Below are 27,619 nucleotides of genomic sequence, written 5' to 3'. Positions count from 1 at the left end.
AAGAATGTAAAGTTATAATGTAGGCAAATAATATACATATTCTGCAACAATGAATACTTTTTCTTTTAACAAAGTTTTAAAAGATGTCTACCTCATTTTGTGAAACCTGTGTGTGTGTGTGTTTTTTAAACAATAGCTCCCTCTAAGCTGGAACCAAGATGGCAGAATAGCAGGAATAAGTATAGTGAATTCCACTCCCTTATACTCCTTTCTCCTAACACTCTAAAAAGAGCTAGAGAACATTCCAAACTGAATCCTAACTGGGAAATCCAAAGGGGTTGGAAGTGGGGTCATCATGTTAAGTTGTTTTTTCTGGCCCAGGTCTGCATAAGGAGAGAGAGGTCTGGAAGGAAATGGGGATGAAATATTTGCCCTGGAATCCACTGCATGTAACATTCCAACATAGAGTGTTGGCTATGCACCATGGCAAGAAGATATCTCACACACAGTAGAGTAGCCTAAACTTGTGTAGGATGTAGGAATAGGTGCTAATTGATAGCTCTTGTCACTTACCACCTAGTTCCCAGTCATAGATCCAAAGTGGATACTACAAGGGAAAAACTGACCTTTAATGAAACAAAGAACTGAGAATTCCTGATGCAAAGATAAAAGCTACATAGAAACTCTGAGGTGGAAACACAAGACTTAAGAGAAACCCCAAAAAAGTAAACGTATGAACAATGATAAAGGAATAAACAAGGATCAACTGTTTACATTCTAATATAGAAAAATGGCATACTGGGTTCCACCTCTGAACACTATCATCATCAAGGGTCACAGAGGGAGTCTAAATGGAAGACCTGGGAATATTTTTTTAATATCCTTATGATTTTAAAAGAAAGCAAAGAGTGAGAAAGAGCACTAGAGGAAAAGAGAGGAAGGTATGGGGAAATTATCTCATATAGTTAGGATATATCAGGAAAAATCTACACAATAAAGGAGAAAAGGGTAGAGGAGGTGACCAACACGTGAACCTCATTCTCTCACATGAACTGATCAAAGAAGGGGACACACACACACACACTGGGTTCAGAAAAAACTTCATAGGGATACAGAAGGGAAAGAGAAAACTGAAGAAAGGGAAATGAAATTAAATGACTAAAGAAAACACTCTTCTTTTTGTATTGGCAAAAACGTAATTAAGGAATGGCTGAACAAGTTATGGTTTATAACTGTGATGAAATTCTACTATAAGAATTGATAAAGAGAATGATTTCAGAGAAATCTGGAAAGACTTGTATGAACTAATATAGAGTGAAGTAAAAAAACAAGAAAATCATTTCTATGACAACAACATTGAAAGACAAACAGTTCTGAAAGACTTATTAACTCTCTTCTGTATAATGACCAACCATGATTCCAGAGATTTATCTTCAAACCTATTATCTACCTCCTGATAGAAGGTAAAGAACTCAAGAGTGCAGAAAGAGACATTTATTTTTTTGGTCATGACTGTGAAAATGAAATTAACTCCCCTGCCCATTTTTAGATTTAATCACCAAAAGTATAAACACACTACTTACAGTTGAGTGGGGAGATCTGCCCATTTTTAGATCTAATCACCAAAAGTTTACATGCCACTTAATCATTTAGTGGGAGGTCTGTGACCCACATGTGCTCGTGGGCAGTCTTAAAGCAAAACTTCAACAGCAATTGATAGAAGAAAAATTAGGGGAAGGCATAGGAAGTGATGCAAAAGAAAGTGTCTTTAAAAAGGGAGTTAAAACTTCCAGAGAGGTGAACTTGGACTTCAGCTTCTTCTGGAATTCTGAGTTTGAGATGGAGGCTGGTGAAGAATTTTCTGACTGGACCTGAGACCCTGTTCCTGGTTAGACTATCCTTGAATCACTCCCTTTGGACTGACATGTGGTAAGTGAAAAAGCGGACTCCTTTCCTGGCTTTTCTGAAGAGACTAGCCTCAGGAGAGATCTACCTCTTGAAAGAGACACCCCCAGGTCCTTAGCTTTGCCAAGGTCTCTCCAGCTAAAGACTACCTCTCCCGGCTTGGGTTGAGCCAGGGGCTAGGAGTAAATTACTTAGTGATTAGGCTAGATATCTTACCCTATCCCTATCCTCTCTCTGATTTTCTTACTTCACTCTTTCTATATTTTGTAAATAAACTGTAAATAAATCTCTTTGGAATTAACTAAATTCCTGGCGACCCTATTATCAAATAATCCAGCCCATCATTTTTATAATTATTAACCCCTTTTCCCCCTAACATGACCAAAGCAGAGATTTGTTCTGCTTGACTATAAATGTTTGTAAGAGAAGGTTTGTTTATATTTCTTTCTTAATTAAGGGTGGAAGTGAAAGATTTTTGTTGATTGAAAAAAACTGGAAAAGTCAAAAAACAAAAGAAAAGAGTTATCTCTCAAACTTGAGCTCTAAGCAATATATCCCTTAATCATTTCCTCATGTCCATTCTTTCCCTACCTCTCAAACCCCATCACATTTATTATAAACAGTTTATTCTTTCCCAGATTTCCTAGGAAGAGAATAATAATATAATCCAATAAACATTTATTAACTACTCAACATATGCCGGGCCACTATGATAAGTGCTGGAGATATAAATAAATAAAACATTATAAAGAAGAGGGAAAAAATGGGCATTTGGGCACCTTCAGGGGTTTGAGAATTTACAAATGTGAACATATATTATGGGTATAAAGTTACCACTTATCCTTAACCTAGAACTAAAAAAACCCAACATCTTCAATAGGATTGATGGTTATAAGAATCTGTTGTATTACTCTGCATTATAAGCATTATTAAATCAAGTTTTAAATATTTAACTATCATTAAAATGAGGAATTTAATATAATAATTAACTAAAGGCAGTATAAGCATAGTGAACAAAGAGTAAACCTCAGTGTCAGAGAAAGACATGGTTCAAGTCCTATTCCTGATGAACTCTGGCTTTATTAATTTAAACTCTCGGTTATCCCAGATAACTGCATGAGATTATAAATTGAAGAGAAGGTGCTGCTCTCTATTACTAGTATTTCCTTTAGTAATTGCACATGTAAGTCCAATATTTTAAAAAATTCCTTCATTTGTTAAAATATGTACAATAGCATAAAAAATCAATTATGTTGCTAATGATAAAATGATTTAAATTAGAAAACATTGTTTTAGATGCCATTGGTTCTAATTACTTGGGAATCATCTGGAAAAGCCAAGAGTATAAGGCAATGATACAATTGACCTCAGAGTCAGGAAAACTTCAATCTGAATTTTTAAAAAGTATAATGATATAATAAATCCAAGGACAATTTTGGTTTTTTTGCCCTAACTTTTCAACACTATAATAAATCATAAAACTGAACAAATTTACTGTGTTTCAACTGCAACTCAGTTTGGGTTTTTACTAATGACATTAAATAAAGCCACTTAAAAGCGTACCTTTCCTCCGGACTGCTTTTTAGCACTTTCAAACAATTCATCAATGTGTGAGGTAAATGACATAAAGTCTGGAATGACAAACTTTCTCCTAAAGGCTTGTGTAAGTAGCACAATGTTGCTTTGAACACATCTGTGGAACAGGAGGGGGAAAAATCAGTAATGCTATATTTCAACTAAGGAGTTTTAAAAAAAGAGTATGTTAATTTATTATTTTATGAACATTGTTACTTCATGTAATCAAATGAAAATTGTTGAACATGGTTAGAAAAAAACATTTTAAATGTAAAAAGTTGTAGTAAAGATTGAGAATTATATATATATAAAGTCAAAAAAGGCTACTGTATTCAAAATAAGACATTTAGCTTAGTAGAACTGATAAGATTTAATCATGTTGCTTGTTGTTGGGGGAGGAATATATTCTTATACTGTCAGATCAAGGCTGTTTATTTTTAGTTAGAGGACTTTGGAAAAGTAGACCTTATACTTTTATTCTAATAATCATCAACATTACAGAAAATCTAGAAAAATAATATATTGCCAACATAATTGCTCTTGTGACTTGAATGAGATTAATATTCTATTAAACCTCAAACTTAAAATATATGGAAAAGCCTGAATTCCTAAGCAAGAAAAGACAAAATTAATTACAACACAGAAAACAAAAACATGAACCAAGTTTTTAAAAAGCATTGATTTTTAACTGTTTAACCTTACTAAAATGCTTTGCAGAAAAATAAGGTGGTGATTTAAAAAGCAAGGTAAAGCTCAGAACTGTCATAGTATAACTTCTAATTAGCACATTCAAAGCATGTTCACATAACCTTTTAGAAAAGTTTTATAAATAGGTCACAGTAGGCTGTGCATGATCCCCTGCTCATTTTCTTACTATTACTCCTTACCCTCAGTATCAAAGTCAATCTATAAGTAATGCTAAAAAAGTTAGCTAAGAGGTGGCAAACAGAAAACAGTCTCTCTCCTCCATATCTTTCTGATAACTATTCAGGGATGAGAATTGATAAAAAAAATAAACATTTCCTACAGTCATACCAGTTAATCACTCGGGCACATGTATGCTTCATATAGTATAAAACTGCAATCTGGATTTTTATCACTATCAAACATTAGATTTTATACTCAAACTGAGAAATATTGTCTCTTTGCAACTAAATGGGAATTGAGAAATTATTTGAGAATTGAAAAGAAGTCAACCATCTTTTTTTTAACCCAGTATCTTAAATTCATCTTGACCTAGATCAAATGTCTATTTGATTTTTGCTAAAATTGTCCTATTTTTAATTTTAAAAATAAAATTTACATTCATATCCTCATTAGCTAAACATTTTATTAGGACAAATAATACAAAATCCTTAAGAGAGTTTGATGTTTTAGTGATTAGGATATCCAAATTTCCAAAGTTATAGTTACTTGTATTTCATAAGTTTCCTCACTAATTTATTTAGAATTAAACTTTATTCTCCTTTAAAATAATGTTTGGTTCCCAGGTTGCCACAGAAAATACTATTAAACTTATAAATCACCTGAACGGCCATCATCATTATTTTAACTGTACTGCCCTATTTGGAATGGAACCTTTCTAATGAAAGTATATGTCACATTTCAGTTTCCTCTTAAATTGTGGCCTCAGTGGGCAAATCAGATATGCCTGGTCCTTACTCTTTAATTGAACTCTCACTTGACTATCCAAGATATTCTGAACTGAGGAACAAAAGGATGAGCACCACTCAAGTACTGTACCCACTTTTATGTATGGGTCATTCCATATCCATTTCCTGTTAAGGACCATATATATCAATCAAAAAGTAAGATTTCCTCCTCAAACCCCTCCTGAAATTTATTTTTTAAATGATGTAATTTAGAAATTAACTCTTAATAAACAAAATCATGCACATACCTTTATGCATTAAAGAGCCATCAACTATATAAGCAGTTCAAAATAGAAACTTTTCATAATATGTGCAAACTAATACCCAAAATCCATTACAATTTGGGCTCTCTCTTTTACTGTTTGGAGCCAGGAAAGACCTAGGTTCAAATTCCAAGTACTTTCTAGCTAGAGAAGCCACCTTTTATCTATGCTTTATTGTTCTAAGCCTTCAACATTCACTGGAATAGGTTCAACAAACTACTCTTTAGAATCAATTTCCACATGTGGGACAGGACATACTGAATTCCAAATAACATTCCAGGGTAATTTCAGGGTAAATAGACTCTGTGACCACCCTAAGTATATTATTCCTGGCAAATTCTATGTGATTTTAGTTCAATGTATTTATTAACAAATTAATTAATAGTCAATATTTATTAAGTCCCTATTGTGCCAGGAACCATACTATGCACTGGAGATACAAAAAAGGGCAAAAAAAATGCTCAAATGGCTTAATGTCCCACATAATAGCCAAAACAACTCATCTGACAATATAAGCTTCTATGAGTAAACGAGATGAGCAAGGTTTTAGGCCTTACCAAGATCCTGATGAACTTTTAGAGAATGAAGTTTATAATCATTCACAAAGATTTGAGTAGTCCCCAAGAGATGTCAGATTGCTATCATACCCTTCATACTTTATCTCATAACACTTTGTGTCCCTTAGGGAATATATAATCCAGTAAGTAATTTCACAACAAAACTAAATTAAAAACATGTTAGTGGAAGTTAATTGGGAATAAGCAAAATGCACAAAGGTATATATTTTATAGAAAGTTACAAATGTACAAAATTACAAATCAAGCATTCATGAAAATTAATCAGACTTAAAGCCAACAATTTTTTAAAAAATGAAACAACAGTATTTTCATTACAACATAACTAAATTCACATGCTCAGATAATCAGGAGTAGGCATAAAAACAGGTCCTTCCTGAAATCTATTTCTAACTATAGGAGCAAGATTATAAGGATAAAAAGATATAAACAGTCTGGGTAAGTGGGTAAGGATCAATAAGATTTCTGTGTGTTCTAAATCAATTCATTCTCTAAATACCGTAAATGCAATTTCTAATATTTACTATTTCTTTAAAATGAGATTTCATAATCTAGTTTTTAATTATACAAGAAGCAATAATCTTTAAAAAATTAAACAAAAAATTTTATAGTTCATTATATATAGCACAATGAGTCATTAAAGTTTGGAGAAATTTTTACTTTTTAAAAAGATCTTTGTCTAGCATGACACCATCTGATGTTGTCTGAAGAGTTAATTTCAACATATCCATACACTCTTTCAACCTGGGATCAGAAGTCCGCAATCCTGTAGATTTCAGTGCCTATTAAGAAAAAAAAATTGTAAATACATATCCCACATAATTTGCACATTCAAATTATACATTTTTATTATAATATACAAAAAAATGCTTTCATTTAAAAAAAAAACTTCAATGCCATTACTACCAAATTTCTATAGTAATGTATGGTTTGATTTTTGCTTAATGATTACCCAAAAAAGATAATAAAATCATGAAAATAAAAATGTAATAGGAAACTATCAGAATCCACATGTAGAGAGCCATTAAAACATTTTAATTACATGACCTAGTGCTACCAATGAAGTAAACAAGATTTTTTAAAAAGACAACTTACAGTAATGAATTTATGGACTGGTATTTTTTCTTGTCCTTCTGCAATGGTATAGAACAGCAAATCCTCCAAACTAGGTAGAAGACCCTGTTTTATCCTACTGGGAAAGAAAAAAAGTGGGGAGGGAGAGAATTAGCATTTTGTGCACATAGTTCATGGAATCTACCATATTTATATAATCCCCCAAACTAGATTTTGACCATGTTCATACAAATCACTGGAAACCACCTTTTAATATTGGCTATTCACCGTGTTTATGTTCATAAAAAAAATAACATTAAAAATCAAATCAGCAATAAAAATTAACTATATTTTGGATCCCATGTTCTATTAATGTATAATGTGATCTTTATTTTTAAATTTATATTTTTACTCTATTTTAGCTCAACCATCAGCCCCAAATGAAAAGGAATCCAGAGAGCTGCACTGTTAAGCATCATTTGTATACCTATTGAGCAAATATTCAGTCATGAGTAAGCATGAACCACATGTAAATAATAGGCACATATGAATATGCCAAAATCTTGTTTTATCTGCAAAGTTAACTTGAATATTTTGGAAGGTTTGGAGAAGGTAGGAAATGGCAACTGATTTTAACATAGAGTTGGGCCTAAAACTGAGTAGCAAAAAAAAAGAAAATGTATGATTATCAAGCCCCTAGTGAGCACTTCAAAATGCATATCCCAAAGATATCTCAAACTCAACATGTCCAAAACAGAATTCATCTTTCCCTTCTTTTCCCCATCTAACAACCTCATCCTTCTCTTTCAAATATTCCCAGTTCTATCAAAGGCACCATATTTCTTAAATTCTAAATTAGGCACTTATGCTAAGAGCTGCTGGGGATATAAAGAAAAGATAAATGACAGTCCTTGCTAACTAGGAGGTCACAATCTAGTCAGGAAAACAAAAATCAAATACCTACATACAAATACATACAAAATAAGTTGGAAATAATCTAACTTCAGTAAGGCACTAGAATCAAGTGGTATCAAGAAAGGCTTCCTGTAGAATCTGGGATTTGCTAGGACTTAAAGGAAGCCAGGGAAATCAAGAGGCAGCAATGAGGTGCATTCCATGCAGGAAAGTAAAAAAAAATGCCCAGTGTCAAGAGATAAAGTATTTTGTTTAAAGAGCAACAAACAAGCTAGTTTCATTTGACTGAAGAGTACCATCATTCTCCTAGTCTCCCAAGTTTCTAACACTGGTATTATCCTTGACTTTACTCTCCTTCACTCCATATATATTCATTCAGTTGCCAGTCTTACCATTCATTGTACTTACTCCTCTAACATCTGCCTTCTCTCTCTTCACACCCTAACTCAAGTCCTCATTATCTCTGGTACAGACCATTCCAATAGCCAGCTAACCCCCACAACCCCTCCCTCCAAGGGCCCCATTTCTAATTCATTCTCCAACTAGTAGCCAAAGTTATTTTCCTCAAAGTAAAAATGTCCTACTTAAACTCTGGTTCTCTCCATTGGTTCTAGGATCACATATATACTGCTGTTCCCTTTGTTATTTTGGTTTGGTTTGTTTGGGGAAGGGAAGGAAGGAAGAAAGACTGAGTTTTTTGTCAAAGTTTTAAGCTGCTACTCCAAAGATATATACCCTGGTTTGATGTTTCTACCCTGGGTCAATACTCCTTTGCTTGACAGCTCCCAGAAGCAGCTCACTCTTTTTGTACTGGGCAGAGTGCAGACACTAAATGGCTTGTGTACACAGCAGCTCAAAACTACCAAGTTCAAGAGCTCCATCAGCAACAGCTTCCCCAATAACAAATAATACACATGTGAAATCACCACAACCAGTTCTGTTATAAACCTTTCAAGATCCTCACTACTTGTCCCCAAAGCTTTCTGGTATCCTTATGTTATTCTGCCTTATCACACTCTAGGATCCCACTAAACTAGTTTTTCTCTATTCTTCACAAAAATTCCATTTCTCTTAACCATTCTTTGCCTTGACCCTCCTGCAGACCTGGAATGCACTCCCTCTTCCCTCTTCTACCTCAAAAGCTTCCACTCTCTCTTCCAGACACAGCTAAAGTCCCTCTTTGTATATGAAACCTTTCCTGATATCACCAATTATTAACTTGCATATATCTAGATAATGACTTTTATCTATTTTCTTTACATTTATTCTGCCTATGCCTTTTTGTCTCCACTAATAGAATGCAAACTCCTCAAGTACAGGAATTGCTTCATTCTTTGTATTCATATTCCCAGTACCTAAGCATAGATCCTGGCCCATAGAGTAAATGCTTAATAAACACAAGTTGATTTATTACATATGGAAAATTTGGCATTGCTTTTAATGAACTCAAATTTTTCAATGCACTTAAACCAAAGGAGCCTTGTAAAAATTTTTCAAGACAAATGCAAAGACATACATTTTGCTGCATGTCGTGTGAAGTTGTATGACAAAGGCAACATCTAAGCTTTCTCATTTGTAAATTAGGCTAATTTTTCCATAAAAAGTATCAAAACCACCATCCCTGTGAATTGGTAGGTTCAGAGAATTAATGACTCAAACCTGAAGACAAGGTAGTCTGGAGGAGCTCAAGAGGTTCTCAGAAGCCTGCCTGGTAGATCATGAAGAGGAGAGCTCTCTAAGCTGAAGGTATTGATCATTGATCAACATATTTCCTTCTGCTTTGGCTAAGTAAATTACTTTTTTGTTAATAACTAAAAGGTGTCTCACTTTGTTCTACTATTGAATCTAAGTTGTCTGGGCACAGGCCTCAGTCAGGCCCAGCCAGAAACATCTTGGGTGAAAAGAAATGACAGAAAATACATCTTCTAGGGTATGTATGAACAAGAAAGAAAATACAATGGACAAGTTGTAAGACTGGGAGAAAACAGGTAGACTGAGAATTTTACCTGAGGAACTGCCAAAATATTCAAAGAACTAATGAATTCTCCCATGGCATCAACTCTTCTTTGGAGGATTAATGGAAAAATCAAACAAGAATCACAAAGGATCAGGTACTCTAACCTATATAAGTTGATGTAGGACTACAGACTGAGTTGAAAAGAACAATGTAGGGCACCTAACCCAATCCCCTTATTTAACAGATGAGGAAAATGAGACAAGAAAGGTTGAGACTTGACCATGAGTAAGAGAGACCACAGATTTCATCAAATATCTTAAGTATACAAATTAAACTCCAAGAGCCATATATATATATATATATATATAATTGTAACAATAATAAAATCACTACAACCTAAATTAGAATATTGAGAATAAGATGTTGTGGTTAAATGAATAACCAATAAATATTCTTTCCAATCCCCCTTAAAAATCTTTTAAAAGTAAGCACTCTTTCTTAATAGAGTATAACTGAAATAATCTTAGTGATTAAGGAATCTACATTACTTCAGGTTTTCATTCTCAACAATGATAATCACTGCTAAGTACTACTAGAAACATAAGAAATTACAGAATATTGGTCCATTAAAGCACCAGCTATTGCCTCCTGGTTTGAAAATAGCAAAAGACAGTGAGTCATCATTCTACTCCACCAATGTTTATTTATAAAATTTAAGACTACATAAGTTCACTGAAATTTAATTTTTATCTCTATATTTCTATACATATCTAAATTCTTTTCATACCAGTAACAAATACCAAACTCCCACAAAGAACAATCCCCTCTAACCACATTCCCCTCACCCCCCCCCAAAAAAATTGTTGACTTCCATAACTGAATTAGGAACTAAATTAATGAAATCCTGGAAGACTCATAGGTATGCTGGCAACTATCACAGGAAAATTATAAAACACAGTCCCTTTGTAGAAACTGCCACGCAGCAAAGTCTATGTTAATAGTACTGTTATAGACTGTCTGAAAAGACCATTTCTAGATGTCTAAACATTTCCTGGATTATGGAAAAATTATGCAATGACTTTAATATGTGCCACATGTATAGTTATTTCCTAATATGCTTTTGCCTCTACTTTAGTTTTCAGTCTGAATTTGCTCTTAAGTCTGGCATAAACTTTATTAAAAAGTTTGTAGAAACATTTAGATGAACTATCTTAAAAGTATGCATGCTTTGAGATCAAATACTTTATACAAACACTTACCAGATTCTGTATTTCTTCTGAATGTGAATTCTACTCAACATTTAAAAGATATTTGGTGGTCAAGGGACATAAAAACAGGAAGTTTTCACATGAAATCAAAACTATCAATAAGTACATGAAAAAGTGTTCTAATCCCTCCTAATTAGAGAAATGCAAATAAAAATAACTCTGGGGTACCACCTTACTCCTAGCAGACTGGCCAATATGGGCAGCAAAGGAAAGTGATAATTTTTGGAGGGGATGTTGCAAAATTGGGACACTAATGCACTGCTGGTGGAATTGTGAATTGGTCCAACCATTCTGGAGGGCAATTTGGAACTATGCCCAAAGGGCTTTAAAAGAATGCCTACCCTTTGATCCAGCCATACCACTGCTAAGTTTGTACCAAAAAAAAATAAGGAAAAAGACCTGTACAAAAATATTTATAGCCATACTTTGTGGTGGCAAAAAAAAATTGGAAAATGAGGGAATGCCCTTCGATTGGGGAATGACTTAACAAATTGTGTTATCTGATGGTGATAGAATACTATTGTGCTGAAAGAATTGATGAACTGGAGGAATTCCAAGGGTAATGGAACAACCTCCAGGTATTGATGCAGAGTGAGAGGAGCAGAACCAAGAGAACATTGTACACAATGACTAATTCATTGTGGCACAATCAAATGTAATAGACTTCTCTACTAGCAGCAATGCAATGACCCAGGCCAAATCTGAGGGACTCGTGAGAAAGAACACCATCCACATCCAGAGAAAAAACTGTAGGAACAGAAATGCAGAAGAGAAACATATGATTGATCACTTGGTTCAATGGCAATATGATTGGAGTTTTGATGTCAAAAGTTCACTCTGCTGCAAATAGGAATAACATGGAAATAGGTTTTGAATGATACATATATAACCCAGTGGAACTGCTTTGTCAGGTCCAGGGATAAGGAGAAAAGGGATGGGGAAAATCACAAATTATGTAACCATAGAAAAATATTCTAAATAAATGTTTAAACAATAAAAGATATTTGGATTATGGATGTAGAACTTTAAGCACATTTATAGCTAGTTATTCCCTTTTAACAGCAAAGAAAAAAATGTTTTCCATATTTTATTCACATCTGATACTGTTAAATTAAGCTGAACAATTCTAATGCCCTAACATGTGAAGAAAAAATTGCACCATCTGTCAAAGCAAATAGATAGTAACATTCAGATTATTTACAGAAAATGATTTTGTCAAATGAACCACCCTTAGATGAAGTTTGTCACTTGAAAAAAACTTGCAGAATAAGCCTTCTGTATATTTATCATGCCAGTGAATGGTGTTTACTTTGCCTAAAAGCAAAGTAAATACCATAAAACATACAATTAACTTTTTCATGTGATTCTTCAGCTTATGCCACAGAATGAAAAATAATAAAGGTTCTATTGCTATAGTTAGCAAAAGCAAATACTTATTTGCTTCATGATATTTTGATTTTTTAAATAAGGACAGAGAAAAAACTGTTTCTTATTTTTAGCTCCCTAAAAAATATTATACAAAAAACAAGATGATCAATGCTCACAAATACACACTTATGTGTATTATAGCATATAATCTACCCATTAATGGTTAGAAAAAAATTTTCCTTAATTGCAATTAGTTTTGGTGACACTTCCTGTTGAGTTTTTAGCAGCCATGGCCTCTTGCCTAAAGAACTTGAGTGGTAGAATGGCAAAGAGAGGGGATGGGAGATCATAGTCACAAAATCATTGACAGAGGCTCTCTATGATCACTATTGCCATTAAAATCCACCTAATCAAATCCAATTCCAAACTAACTTTCAGAGTTCAGCTAACGTCTCAACTTGGTCCCCCATGATAGAATAATTCCATCATTCATTCAACAAGCATTTAATAAATAATTAAAATGTGCTAAGCACTGGTAATACAAAGAGGGAAAAAAGAAACCTTGGAATAATATTATAACTGAAAATAAAGAGCCTATATTCGGTTCGAGAGAAACCACATGTACAATGAGATAAGTAATTACAAAATATATACAAAGATATAAAATAATTTCTAGGGAAGGAAAGACCAAACCAGGAGACAACAGAACTGTAAAGCGAAGGATTAAAATGAACAGAATAAGGAGTTGAGTAACTGATAACTGTCAATAATAGATTTTGGCCTCAGAGAAGGTAAAATATCGATGTGAGGAGTGGCCAAAAAAAGGACAAAAAAAAATTTCATGGAGAAAGTGAGATTTATGAGGGGGCCCTAACAGGACAGGTGGCTTTTGGAAAGGCTAACAGAGCGTTACAAACTTGTTGACTGTATGTGACAGAATAAATATTCAAAAAGCATTTATTAGGAGGCTAACACATGCAAACTTGTACCAGGTGGTAGGAGATATGACAATAACTAGGATATATATAAGTCCCTCCTTTCAGAAAAGTTATAGTCACCTATTTTTTTTTTTAAACCACGGTCACACAGCTGGGAAGTGTCTGAGGCCAGATTTGAACCTAGGACCTCCCATCTGTAGGCCTGGCTCTCAATCCACTGAGCTACCCAGCTGCCCCCATAGTCACCTATTCTTAACAATGTGACATAGTCGAAAAAACCCTGAAATGAGTCAGTAGATAAGGTAGACTTTAATACTAACTTACCTTCAGAAATTACTTCTCTCTAAAAGTTAGTGTTCTCTTTAAAACAGATTAATATTTCTTGCCTTGTCTCCTTTGTGAAGCAGCTCTGAGGTTCAAATGAGAGAATACATACCAAATGTACACATACCTTTTATCCCAAAAGATGAGTATCATCCATTAAATTACTTCTCCACCAGAGTTTTTTCCAATACTTATCTTAATGTAGATTTGACCCAGGGTCCTCAAGGTTTATATTAGGGGAGATTTATAAGTTAATCACTAGGCTGGAATCACTTGGAAAACAGACCAGGTCAAGAACTTTTTATCTTTCAGCCAAAGTTGCCTAGTATAAAAAGGTCTATCACAAGAAAGTTACTTGGCGAAAATAATCTACAGAATGAATAATTTTTTTTTGTCATCAGGTAGCTTCAATACCGGCCACATTTTATAATCCTACATCAATATTTCATTATAATGAAGAAGTTGCCAGGGATCATGAAGCCCAGGCTCAACTAGAGTGGGAGTCTGACATTGGAGTATAGAGCCAGCTTCACTAAGGGAGGACAGGCTCATCGCCAGAGGGTTGGCCACAAAGTAATACATTTTTTGATTGTAGCAACTCAAGAATCATTGTCACTCTTCAATTAAGAGCTTAAGTTTATATATACCTTAATCCTTAACACCATCAATTAAGCACCTATAATATGCCATGTGAAATGTACCTGTTCTCAAAGAGTTTACAACCTCTACATAGAGACAGGCAATGGAGTGCCATGCATGAGAAACAACAAAAAGGCCAATTTGCCTGAAGTTTAAGTGTGTGGAGGAGAATGTTGGGTAAAGAAATTGGAAAGGTAAAAAGGGGCCAAGTAATAAAAAGCTTTAAATACTTAATAGAGCAATTCAAATTTGACACTCCTGGTGATAGGAAATCCATTGGAGTTTACTGACTGAGAAGAAAAAAGAGACATAGTCAGACCTAAGCTTTAGAAAAATCACTTTGCTGACTGTGCAGAAGATGGATTAGCAAGGAGAAATTTGAAACAGGAAGAGAACTGAGGAGGCTAAATGAAATAGTCCAGGCCTGTATTGTTGTGAACGCAGAAAAGAGGACATCTGTGAGAAAAGTTGTAAAGGAAGAGGTTTGGAGAGTGATCAGAAATCTGGGGTGAGGTTGTGAACCTGGATGAGAAAAGGACAGTGATGTCCTTGACAGAAGTAACTTTCAGAAGAGAGGCAGCTTTTGGGGAAAAGGTACTGAGCTGTGCTTAGCAGAGGGATTGGGGGAATAAAGTAATACATTCTGTTTTGATGTAATGAATTTGAAATAGTTACATGATATCCAACTTGAAATGTCCAACAGAAGGCTGATGGAGTGAGACTAGATTGCCTGAAAAAGTCTAAAGCTAAATTTAAAAATCTGGGAACCAATTACAAAGAGAGGATTATTAAACCCAGGGAAAGTGATCAAGCTACCAAGTGAGAGAGTTCAGAAAAAAAGACAAAAGAGTTCTGGTATAACTGAGGGGTACCTAACATTCAGAGCTGGGTTAAAAGATGGAGTTTGAGAAATGTCTGGCTTTATTTTTTTCAGTAACACACTTAGCAAGATCCTTAACTAAGAGGGTGGCAGGAAGGGGGTATTAAGGTAGGCCTTAGAAAGAAAAGAATGATTGAGACTGCCCCTCTAATGTGTAGAAAAAAGAAAGATTGAGGAATATATAGAATATACTTACTGAATTACAATACAATACTTACTGAATTAATGTCATATCATAGACAACAGTAGCAACAAACATTAAGTGCTCCTTAGGCACTAGGCACTGGGACTGAATATAAACACAAAACTGAAAACAGTCCCTGACCTCAAGGAGATTGCATTTAAATTTAAGGAGACAGAGTTCCTTAAATTCATTTTACAGAGGGGATAAACTAGAATAATGCTAGGGGGAGGAGGCATGGAGATGTGAAGCTGGTGGGCTTACAAAGAGAGGGAATGACTAATTACCCGCATATACCATAAACAGGCCATTCAAAGGGACAAATTGTGTGCCTTTAATTAAGATCCCCACACCCACCACAATACATGCTGATCATCTTTTCAACCATCTTTCCCACATATATACTGCTCCTCCCCACTACCTTCAGATATTGATACCATCCATTTTGTTCTGGCAGCAACAATCAAATTAACACAGCAAAGATGCAACTGTCCATCCCAGTGACTTCCTAGTCCAAAACAACCCTTCCTGACCCCTATTCCAGGTTTAAAATTTTAAGTCACTAAGAACTGGGACTGTCTGGCTTTTTATCTTTGTATCCCTAAACTTAATTAAGTGCCTAGTTCATTATAAATGCCCAATAGCTGCTTTTTTATTCATTCATTCATTCATATTATGTATGCATGTATGTACCACCTCCCTTCACAATGGACAAAACAAATGTGGCTTAAAGCAGCAACATCTCTAGATTAATATTTCTAACACTTGTAACAGAAACCCAAAGCAAATGCAGAATACCATTAGTTCTGCCCAATAAGTGAACCTTTAATATTTTGTTATGGCTTATGGTATTGAAAAATGGTACATAACTTTTTATTATGAATTCTACTGTATAAATCAAGTACCTATCATGGTATCCCTATTTAAACTCAGTCTTGTACATTTACATATTAATTTAGAGATATAATCCCCTTCCATTGGCTGGCCAAACAAGAAAAATGAGGTGGAAAGAAACTAAGTAACTTGTTCAAACTCACACAGTAAATTGTTAATAGGCTGAACTAGGGCTCTAGTCTCTCTTCTCCCACGGTTTTTCTAATGGGAACTATCTAGTCCAAAGAGTTGGACTTTCCCTTAAAAAAATGATCACACTATATTCTGGGAGAATTTTCCCTGTTATCCTTTTCCAGAGAGAAAGTGAGAGAGGCATTAAGATCTGATTCCTTAGTTGTTCTGTTCTGTGGCCTGGCTTTCTAAGACCACCAGCTTCACATCTCCATGCCTCCTCCCCCTAGCATAATTCTAGTTTATCCCATCTGTAAAATTAATTTAAGGAACTCTGTCTCCTCTAACACTCCGTGAGTTTATCGAAACAAACATACTCTGGATTTGAAAGAACTTCATATCCTGCGCCAAGTCAGGGAAGGAATAAGACTTTCATTAGGCCTTACTACCAGATTTTAACTAGAGCTGGATCTTTCAAGTTTAAATATGGTTAATACTGGTTAATTGGGGGGCAGCTGGGTAGCTCAGTATATTGAGAACCAGGCCTAGAGATGGGAGGTCCTAGGTTCAAATCTGGCCAGACACTTCCCAGCTGTGTGACCCTGGGCAAGTAAAAATAATAAAATGTCTATTATTCTTATATAAATAACATATAAAGTTATCTTTTAAAAGTTAACTATTTTTCTTCTTTTACCATTACTTACTGGTATATTTATATGCTATGCATCACAGTCAATGAATGTCAACTCTAAAAATTTAGATTATGCCTGTTTATATTTCTGCTGTCAATCTGATTTATTATTTACTGACCACTTAAGAAGATGTTAAAACAAATAATATTGAGTCCAATGTGCTGATACATCCTGCTTATGTTCCTCAACTTTTTGTTAACAGTAATAATTGCTGGTCATAAAAAACAACAATCTCTTTTCATCTTCTAAGACTCCCTAGTGAGTCATCAGTTAAATAAATGAATAAAATGGGAACTGAAACAATAACTGCTACTTGCTGGTAGTAGACAAATCTTAGCCTTATCTAGATCTTAGAATGCATCTGTGCTATTATATAATATAGAGAATGCTATAGATGCTTGTCTCATTTTTAGGAACATCTACTTGAAAATAAAATGAGAAAAATTTCAAATTAGTCATTTAAAACAAATTTTCCATTAACAAAAAGGCTGTAGTTGAAAATTATATCAGCAGGTACATGAAAGAAACAGATTAGTACTAAATGGTACCCAGGCTATTGGCAGTTTTTTTAATGTAAAAATTAGGAAGTTAAGACTAGCTGATTTGCAAGGTATCCTTCTGGCTCCAAAAATTTTCTTTGTTTATAATTTAGCACCTCTACCTAAGTTCTACTCTATCATCTTAGCATGAGAATGAAAATAGATTTCTGAAATATGTAACAGCAGAATGTTGACACCATCAGGACTTACAGTAAGCTAGAAAAGTTCTAAAAATAAGCCTAAGGGGTCTATGTCAGTTATATGGCCTGGTGGATAGAGCACTAGACCGGGAGTCGGGAAGATGTGAGTTCAAATCCTACCTTAGACGTTTAGTAGCTGTGTGACCCAGGACATATTTACCTCTTCCTCAGTTTCCTTATCTATAAACTGAGGATAATAATAGCGCATTAGAGTTGTCATATTTTAAGAGCACTTTGAAAACTTTAAACTATATAAATGCATGCTGCTGTTATGATGTCACAAAAAGGGTTAAGAATCCTTGTTCTAACCGAAACATCATTTTGCAGATGAGAAAACTATGGGTTTTAGAAGGTAAAAGTGTCTTGGTCAAACTCACAGAGGTAAGGGTTGGGATTTTAATCCAGGTCACCTGACTCCAAATCCTTGTACTCTCTTTTATTTGAAGTCCCATAAATAAAATCGCCTCTCTTCTTTAGTAATTTGTCTCCCTGAAGCACTACCAAAAGGTTAAATATGTTTGCTCTACTCTATTTAAACTGCAAGATGTTTAGTTAAGACATTTATGTGAAAAATTATTAAATCAAAAGTTTTGATGCCTAAATGAGTTAAGTTCCAGCTATCTGCAAAATGTACTCACATTAGACAGAAAATCACATTCCCAAATCACAAAGCAATTACTATAACTATCCATAATTTAGTACTTTTGGGGTAATAACAAAGCTAACTTGCCTCAGATTTAATTAATACTAGGGAATTAATTACACTGGTGGCTTTTCAAGAGGGTCATTTGAAAAATCTATTTTATAAGCTTATGCTACAAAGTAAACAGACTACAAACATGTCTCGAAAACTATCCATTTTAACTTAGCAAACAATATCGGTTGTTTTAAAACTAATGCTTTAATTTTTAAATATGTCTGCTTCTTTACACATCAGTAAATGATAATAAACATTTATTACCAAGTAATCTCCATTGGATAGGCCTTGATGTGTACTCACAGCATGGCAACTGCCTTAAAATTAATGCTTCTAGGGGGCAGCTGGGTGACTCAGTGGATTGAGAATCAGGCCCAGAGACTGGAGGTCCTGGGTTCAAATTTGGACTCAGACACTTCCTAGCTGTGTGATTAGGCAAGTCACTTGACCCCCATTCCCCATTGCCTAGCCTTTACCACTCTTCTGCCTCAGAACCAATACCCAGTACTGATTCTAAGATGGAAGGTAAGGGTTAAAAAAAAAATTATGCTTCTAAATTTTAAAGGGTCATAAAGTTACCTAAATGCTGTTTTTGGTCATCCACAATTAAACAACAAACACTGGATTCCATGACAAAACTTTTCCAGCAGCTCCATTACCCTATGTTAACTGCTAGACTTTCACTTGGAAACTTTTCAATACTTAGTCTTTTGTCCTGGCAATACTACTTAAAATTTTTAGTGTATCTGTTACATTTGCTACCTCTTAAGTATTGCACATATCAGAAAGTCTGTCAGGAGCTAAATTAGTATAATCCAGAAATCACAGGCAATTATACAGTCTTGTAAGAATTTAGTGTTATTAAACATTTTTTTAAAAAGACAAATTCTAACTTCAGGAATTTCATTTTCTGTTTCTGATTTCTTTAACTTTAACTGGCAATCTCCTTGTAAAAATCTTCATTTAAATAGCTTTCAATTGAACTCTATAAATAACTGAAAAGTGACTATGAATAATTTGAACAAATTTCACTAACGTTAGCAAATCCATGCTTTTTCCATGGCATAAAGCAGTATTTTTTAAAGTAAGCATGCATACTAAATATAAACATAATAAAAAAGCTGAATTGAAGAAATATTCTTAAAATGATGTCATTGTTATCAAATATAGTAATTGAAATTTCATTATTCAGAAGAGAAAAATATAAAACATTAAAATTTTCAAACAATCTTGAAAAATTGGGTAATTATACAAAATCTCTTTGAAATATATTCTTTTAAAGTTTAGCCACAAAAATTGATGGGTCATTATTGAAGGATTCCAAAAAACATATTTCACTTACCAAATCTATCTCATCATCATGAACTTAATTCAATGCTGATTGGGTTGCAATAACATGGAAAGAACAATTACATTTAGTAACATTATTTCAATTTGTGATACAATTCCCAATATCCCAAAATTTTGTGGGTTACCCCCACTGGACTTCCTATTTTATTAAAACTACAAAAATCAGAAATTTAAGCTACCTAAAAACATTTCAGCCTGGAGTATTTAAAGAATTTACAATGCTCTTTATTAAGCTAAACAACTTCAGGAATAGCTATTTTATAGGCCACTAAATAATAATCTTACTCCAACTTTTTATGGTATATAAATCTAAAATGGCCACTTTTCCATTGTGATCCACAGGAAAATAACTTTATCCAAAAAAAGTTTTTTGCCAAGAACCCTTCACCAAGAAGTGAACTTTGAGGCTGGCATAGTCTTTTATATTTCTAAAGCCAGAACAAAGATTTAGGATCTAATAAACACAGTTCCTAAAACCCTAGGAAGACCAATCCTTAAAATTTTCTTACTTGTTTGAAGTTTTAGCAGCCTCAGGGAATGAAACCAGAAGGGTATCAAATGAAATAACTAGGATTTAGCATACCTCAGAGTAGGCTCATAACCTAAGGCCCCCTACCACCAGTGAAAAATCACAGCAATGAAGTAGAACTATGGAGTGCTATAATATTACATACATTATGCATATATAATACATAATAATTTTATGTATGCCTGGAATCAAACCAATCTTGCCTAATTATTTAACCATATTCTTCTATCAATAAATAGTAAATAATATTAAGTCATTTTCAGACCGGTTTTGAAATAATAGTGATTTATCAATTAGGGATATCAATCAATTAAACATTAATGTTCTGCTTTTCTATTTAAAAAAGCATAATTAAGAGCTATACAGGTCAACTTTTAAAGTTAGCACATCTTTATTTTTCAGTGCCAAAACTATAATCACTGATTGTAATTCAATGGATTTTAAAAAGTGTATAGGCACCAACTGCACTCATGTATACTTAAAGAAAAAAGTATGAAACAGATTTGAGCAAATTTACATTTGACTTAAAACAGATAGTGCTAAGTGAAGAATGAACCAACTTACATCATACTACTGAGTGCATCACAGTCAAGCATTAATGCAAGCAAGCATATGATGTATGAAAATAGTTGAATAGCTGGAGTCATTTTTAAGGTTAGCCCTACTTATAGCATACTATAATAATTCAAAGGCTCATAAATGTAGAACTAGAAGGGGCCTTAAAGTCATTTAGTTCAATCCTCTATGATGAAGACACTGAGGCCTAGAGATCAAACAAGGACAAAGTACTAAAACCAGGATTTGAACATGGGTTCCTTGCCTAAATTAGTCTTTTCACAGCACCAACAACCTGTGGCATCATCAATTTAAATATTCCAAAATACAAATAATTGTTTTAAAAATCTAAAGATATGTTAGCAGAGAATTCTCTATGGATTTAAGCACTTACTACTGTGAGGCAAACATTTTGCTAGGCATACGGAAAGAAATAACTGCAGAAAGCTAAGATGATAAAAGGTACAATAAAAGAACAATCAGGACCAGTCAGTTAATCGTCCTCACATAAGTACAGCGCCACAATGGAAGTTAAACCCCAGCTGTAATAGTGACCCTATACAGGTGGCCTCAAATGAAATCACTCAGATCTTAGACAAGACATCTTTACCCCTCTGGATCTCAGTTTCTTATCTATACAAATGAGGTGGGACTAAATTTATCTCTAAGGCACCTTACAGGTCCTAAAGGTCCTACACAAAGTTTATGAATTCTTCATCTCCATGTTGCTGTTCTCGTTTCTCTAAAGAGTCTTGGTTCCTGTAACCCTGCTTCTCAAAATAACAAAAGGCAAAATATTCATTCCTAAAAAAAAAAAAAAGCCAAGTCTATCTTTTAAGTTTATTCAAGGTTCCACACACAGTTCTAAAAGCAAACGTCTGGTATTTAAGCTGAGAGTAAATAAGGATGTCAGTGAAAAAGAAATCAGTGCATTCAAAAACAGCCAATGATAAATTTGAGATTTTTATTATGAATTCCAGCCATAGAAAAAAGCTTCTGGGTAACATAGAAAGAGAAGATGGAGCCACCTTTTTTTTTTTAGACAAAGATTGATTTTGTCAATATGGCAAAAACATCAATGGGCCCCAAGACTGATTTTCTCAACTTTCCTTTTTGTAATGGCAAGTATTAATTATTCCACCTTCTCTGGAGCTATCCAAAGACTAATCTGAAAGTAATCTGTCCTTTTCACTGACATATCCTCAAGTGTGGTTATCTCCTCTCCCTCTCTTCATCTGCTTCTAGCTATCTGATACATTCTGGCATCTTTTCCTCCATAGATGCAGCAGCAGAGCTTTGGGAAGCTGTCTTATTCAGCTGAACAGTAATTACAGAAGAAACTCTTAGCATATTTTGAACAAAATATTTTTTTTTCATTTTAGTTCTACTTGTATTTTGAATAGTTGATGTTGAATTCCTAGCTCTAATAGCATTTTTCAAATTCTACTCTAGATCACAGAACTGAAGGTGACTATTCTTTTTGACCCATTATCAGAAAAGAAAATGATTATTTAATAGAGCACATCTTATAAATGCACTCTTCTATCATAAACTTATTGATTTTTCTGATAAATTAAAGGTAAACAGATTGTATCTATTTAGAAAAGGAAATATTAAATTTCTAACCATATTTCATAAATTCAAATCAAAGGAGTCCATTATGGATTCTTCCTTTCCAAGCAAGGAACCCTTTCTCTCCCCAATGACAGACAAGGTCAGGGAGGGGTGCAGGTAGGGTAAAGGCAGGAAGTCAGAAGGAAAAGATCAATATCAAAAAAGAACAACCAAATAAAAAGGGTTTGGGGAATAGGATAATTTTAACTGACCTACACATTAGATTGACACTGATTTAGAACTTATTAAATACATGGGGGGGGTACTGTATGCATTTATATATCATTTAGAGGGGGGGAAAAAGATTGTGTGTTAACATCCCCATCTTGTGGCTCTTTTGGACAATACCATCAAATATTGAAAAGCTGTTGCATTTTTTATATGATAATTACATTACTGGTTCCCTAGACTTATTTTCAGTGTTGTTATTGATCAGCTGCCTCAAAAAAAATAGTAAATCACCCAAATTACATAATACTAACAAAGTATATTACAATTTTTTTTTTTAACCCTCACCTCAGAATCGTTAAGTGACTTGCCCAGGGTCGCTCAGCTAGGAAGTGTCTGAGGCCAGATCTCAATCTACTGAGCTACCCAATCGCCCCCTACAATACAACTTTTGGTTTTGTACATACACATCTTTGCTCTGAGATTGACAGAGAACAAAGGTACTCATAATGCAGAATTGTATAACGTTTACAAAAGAACTAAAATGTTTTTCATTCTGAGAAAAAACAAAATTACACAAAGTACCAAATACTCATGGCTATTTGAGATGGCTTCAGGAGTTCCAATGTTAACTACCAGAAGTAGCAAAGGGGCTCCTACTATAAAAGCCAAGCTTCCTGTTGTACTACTCTCAATTATGAGTAAAAATGGTTAAGAAAAGCAAAAGTAGGAGAGTAGCAAATTATCACATACTCAGTGAAGTAATAGATAAACAATGCATTAGAGAATGTCTCATTCACATATCTTTTTTTAAGAGCCCGTTCTACATTTTGTCCATTTAGATTTTACAAGAGCTTATTAGGTTTCACATATAAAATATGCAAAATTCATACCATTAGCAAAATGTTGATTTAAGTGAATAAAAAAGTACACAAACTAGACTTAATGCATTTTTAAATTTAAATTCCTATCAACATATGCCACCTTAAGTGAAGATTTCTTTTCATCAGGTTAACCAGTGTTATGTCTTTTATTTCCGTTTGGCTCTTTTGACTGCTTCCTAAGAGATAGCAGCACATCCTACAGAATACATCGGGGACAATTCAAGGCTGCTTCCGAGTGGAAGCCACAGTGTTATGCCATCCTCTGAGGATCTACAGGGCTCTTCCTCAGTCTGGTTTCCTTTACATTGTTTCAAGTGTCCCCACAGGTCTGCACCTAAGTAAAGGAGACTCCTCAGAAATACCATGATTATTTCGAAATAAAAGGTTTCCAGAGGCATGTGGTTGGTCGAAGGGAAGGAGAGGGAGACAGAGATCGAAAAGGAGAGATAAGAGCGGGGAGATTATAAAGTGAGAAAAGGAGAGAGAAGGGAGAGGAGAAAAGGAGGGAAGAGAGAAGAGTGGTAAAATGGAATGGGGGAGGGGAGAGGAGAAAAGGGAAGAGAAGCAAAGGGAGAAAGGGGAACGACCTCTTTAAAAGGTGTGACAAATCAAGAAAATATGGGCTGAGGCTCTAGCATCACCACCACCCCTCCCATGTCACTGGAGAAAGTTCACGTGGATATCATCCTAGTAGTGGCGTCGGGTAGCAGGACCCACGGGGGGGAAAGGCGGGGGAGGGGAGGGAGCCGTGGGGTAGATCCCTGCTCTGCACGCGGACAGCGTGGCCAGCCCCGGCCACGTCCTCCCGCCTCTCCCCCATTAGCTCCCCGGGGGCTCAGACGCCAGGATGGGACCACGGACATCACGCCCGGAAGAAGAGGGGAGGGGAAAGGAGTGGGTGCACGCGGCCGCTAGGCTGCTGGAGTTGCGGGCGGGGCCCGGGCCTAATCACATGGCGCACTTAGCTCTGCGCAGAGCCAGCCAAGCCGGCATCTCCCCCTCCTCCCTCCCTCGCCGCCTGGATCTCCATCCCGGCCCCGGCCACTCCCCAGCCCGAGTCCAGGAGGAGGGAGAGGCCTCCTTCTCCTCCTCCGGGAGAGAGGAAGCGACTCACTTTTCTCCCCCAGCCAGCTCCTTCCCTTCGCCGTTGCCATAGGCGTTGGCCTCGCCGGGGCCGTCCTTAGGAGGGGTCGATGACTGCGACTGTTGCGATGCCTCTGGCTTGGCGCTTCCCTTGCCCAGGTTCTGAAGGATCTCCGAAGGCGAGTTCGACAGCCCCCGGGCTAGGGGGGGTGCAAGACGGCGGGCACCTCCACCCCGCCATGGGAACAGCTCTCCGGCCGTAACGGCAGCTCGGCCCCCGGCCCGGGAGCGCCGGCACAAGGTAGTGAGGGGCTGTCCCCGTCTCAGAGCCGCCCCGGCGGCTGGCGGATGCAGCAGCAGCAGCTCCCGCAGCATCGCGGAGCCTCGGAGCCGCATCATGCCGGCCACTCTTAGCACCGCGCTTCCCACCCCCACCCGGGGCTTCCTTCTCCCGGCGCCGATTCGAGAAGGCAAGGTGCGCTGGGTCAGCGGTTCCTCTGGAAAGCTCCCGGGCTGCGGTGGGAACGGAGGGATTATGAGCTCCGGGGCTAGGGCGGCGAAGGGGCGTAAGGAGGCGGCGTGGATGAGATCCTAGTCAGGATGACGGCTGCCGCCGCCGCCGCCGCCGCTGCCGATACTGCTGCTGGTACCACCTCTGGAACTGCTTCTCTGGCCGCCGAGAGAGCTGTACTGAGACCCAGAGCAGAGGGGAGGGCCAGACACATTCTGCTCTCGCCCACCCAGAGGCGGGAAGCTGGAGACTGCCCGCCCGCCACGCCAATTATTATTGGCTCGAAAGACAGGTTTCTCTTCTGATTGGCGAGTTCAACAGTCAAATTTCTCTATGCCGGGTGCGCGAGGCGGGGAAACGGAGGAGGGGCAGGGTGAGGAATTAAACTGACGTAGGAGGAGGGGGAGGATCCAGTTTTCGGGCATCCCACTCTTGTCTAGTGCCCTCAGGCTCCTAGAGGTGCATTTGTCTTTCTAGTCTCGAGAACTGGGGGACCCCGGCATTCTCTGATTGCTGTCTAGACTGTGAAAGGTTGTGTGGGTGGCGGGAAGGTTCTTGGCTTTGAGGTCTTAAAATGGGCCTTGAGTTCTTGGCTATAGAGCATGGGCAGCTGGGGATGATGGTGGATTGAGTTGTGGATGATTCCAGGCTTTTCTCGGGACCCCCAGGGATAGATAAATGTATGCAGAAATGCGATTCAGTGGCAGAACAGTCCTATTAAGAGGATGAAGATACCTTTCCCCAAATGGACTTGTGTGTGTGTGTGTGTGTGTGTGTTTTTCCTGAAACTTTCCATGTTTGGCTTCCACCCAGATATGAAGTGTTTTGGAAAAAATGAATAAAATCCTTTCAGTTATGTGACTTAAGCCACAATTAGGAGGGGGTGGGGGTGGGGAAAAGAGCAGATTTCCCTTCCTTTTTAGAAATTATTTTGAAGGCTAGACACGTGCTTCAAAAAGTAAGAATTCTTCATTGCACTCATTCATCATCTTATACCAGTTACTCATTAGCTTGAAAATAAAACCTTAAGTAGTTTTCGAATACTTTCAGTTGTAGGTGATTTGTTTCATTTAAAGAGAAAATATTCAAGCTGCCTATCAGACTAAACTTTATATCCATTTCTCTTCGTTCTTAACCAAAAATCTGCCGAATTAGGGGTTCTAGAAATACCCATTGATTTAAATTCTTGACTGTGTGCCATAAACTCATTTTTATGATGCTTCATAATCAGAATGTTTTTATGTATAGCACTAAAATAGATTTAAAATTGATGGTTGCACAAAGTTCTCAGATGTAACATCAATATATCATTAATAGCTCACCAGGTTTAGTAATCTAATGAATCCTGGGATATTTCATTAAGTTAATAGTAAGGAAAATCTAGTTGCACTTGTAGTCCTTTGACCTTTGGAATGCCAGAACCTTCCTGTGCACATTTTTAAAAAATTCTATAAAATGCTAACTGTATTGGTTCATTCACCAATAGAACAATCTCTAGGCTTTGCTCAGATAACCTTTGCTTAAAAGTTCTCCCATCCCCTTATGCCCCCCTCTTTCAATCTAGGAATTGAAAACTCATATAAATGCCACCTTCTCAAAGAATCTTTCTCAGAAACTTCCCTTTCCATTACAATCTTCCCCCTCATACCTCACATTGAACTTTGCCTTGGCATTTATCTCATATTATTGTGTATGCTGATTATCTGAGTCTGTGTCTTCTTGTAAATTCTGTGAGAACTTCATCTTTTCTAAACTTTTAATCTTCCCTAGCACTACACTTGAAACATTTGCAAGCATTTAATAAATGTTTCCTCAATGTATTGAACTTTTAGAAAGACAGCTGTAAAACATATTGATCTTCCCCAAAAGCCTCTTGATAAAATTAAAAAGTATTTTCTTTTCGTTGTGTACAATTTATTACAACTTAGTATTACAGTGCTAGTAAGTCTATAATAACTTCAGGAGGAGACATTAAATTTTTCCAGAAAGATCCCTCTTACCTCTCCTTGGTGCTCAGTTTACCAGTGATTTCTGTAAACCCTATTATTTTCCCTCTCATACACACAATCTTGGTGCCAATTGTGGCTTCCTTATCCTTTGACTTTATATCCAGGTGATTAATAAATCAAGTTTGTTTTTTTCCTAACAGCTATTCATTCATCCTGCCAGTTTCCAATGCAAATGAACAATATTTATATTTTTAATTTAGCCTATTCATTTTTCTAATTTACATGTAATAAAAGCACAAAAATTTTCTTCCAGTGCTTCATGGTGGTATGACCTGGAGTAGAGGCAGTTTCCACCCAAACATCAGGCTTTCAGTATAATTTCAAAGATAGATGTCAGCTGCTAAGGACCC

General features: G+C 36.1%; 1 protein-coding gene across 5 annotated transcripts in view; it reads right to left on the bottom strand.

The window, feature by feature from the left end:
- GLS (glutaminase) overlaps nucleotides 1-27,155 on the bottom strand; it is an 88,939-nt gene extending 61,784 nt beyond the window's left edge. For 3 of the 5 annotated variants that reach the window (XM_056794130.1, XM_056794131.1, XM_056794133.1), the window contains exons 1-4: nucleotides 24,781-27,155; nucleotides 7,006-7,102; nucleotides 6,571-6,692; nucleotides 3,409-3,538 (exon numbers count right to left, since the gene is read on the bottom strand). In XM_056794130.1, the coding sequence (XP_056650108.1) occupies nucleotides 3,409-3,538; nucleotides 6,571-6,692; nucleotides 7,006-7,102; nucleotides 24,781-25,148 (717 nt within the window). In that variant the 5' untranslated portion in view covers nucleotides 25,149-27,155. The remainder of the gene's footprint in view (nucleotides 1-3,408; nucleotides 3,539-6,570; nucleotides 6,693-7,005; nucleotides 7,103-24,780) is intronic. The other 2 variants (XM_016433750.2, XM_056794132.1) reach the window with 1 other exon arrangement.
- Nucleotides 27,156-27,619: the final 464 nt, after the last annotated feature.

The sequence above is a fragment of the Monodelphis domestica genome, chromosome 4 (assembly GCF_027887165.1).
Source record: "Monodelphis domestica isolate mMonDom1 chromosome 4, mMonDom1.pri, whole genome shotgun sequence".
Classification (NCBI taxonomy): domain Eukaryota; kingdom Metazoa; phylum Chordata; class Mammalia; order Didelphimorphia; family Didelphidae; genus Monodelphis; species Monodelphis domestica.
The sequence above is the reverse complement of the archived record's forward strand: the minus strand, read 5'-3'. Positions and strand labels throughout refer to the sequence as shown.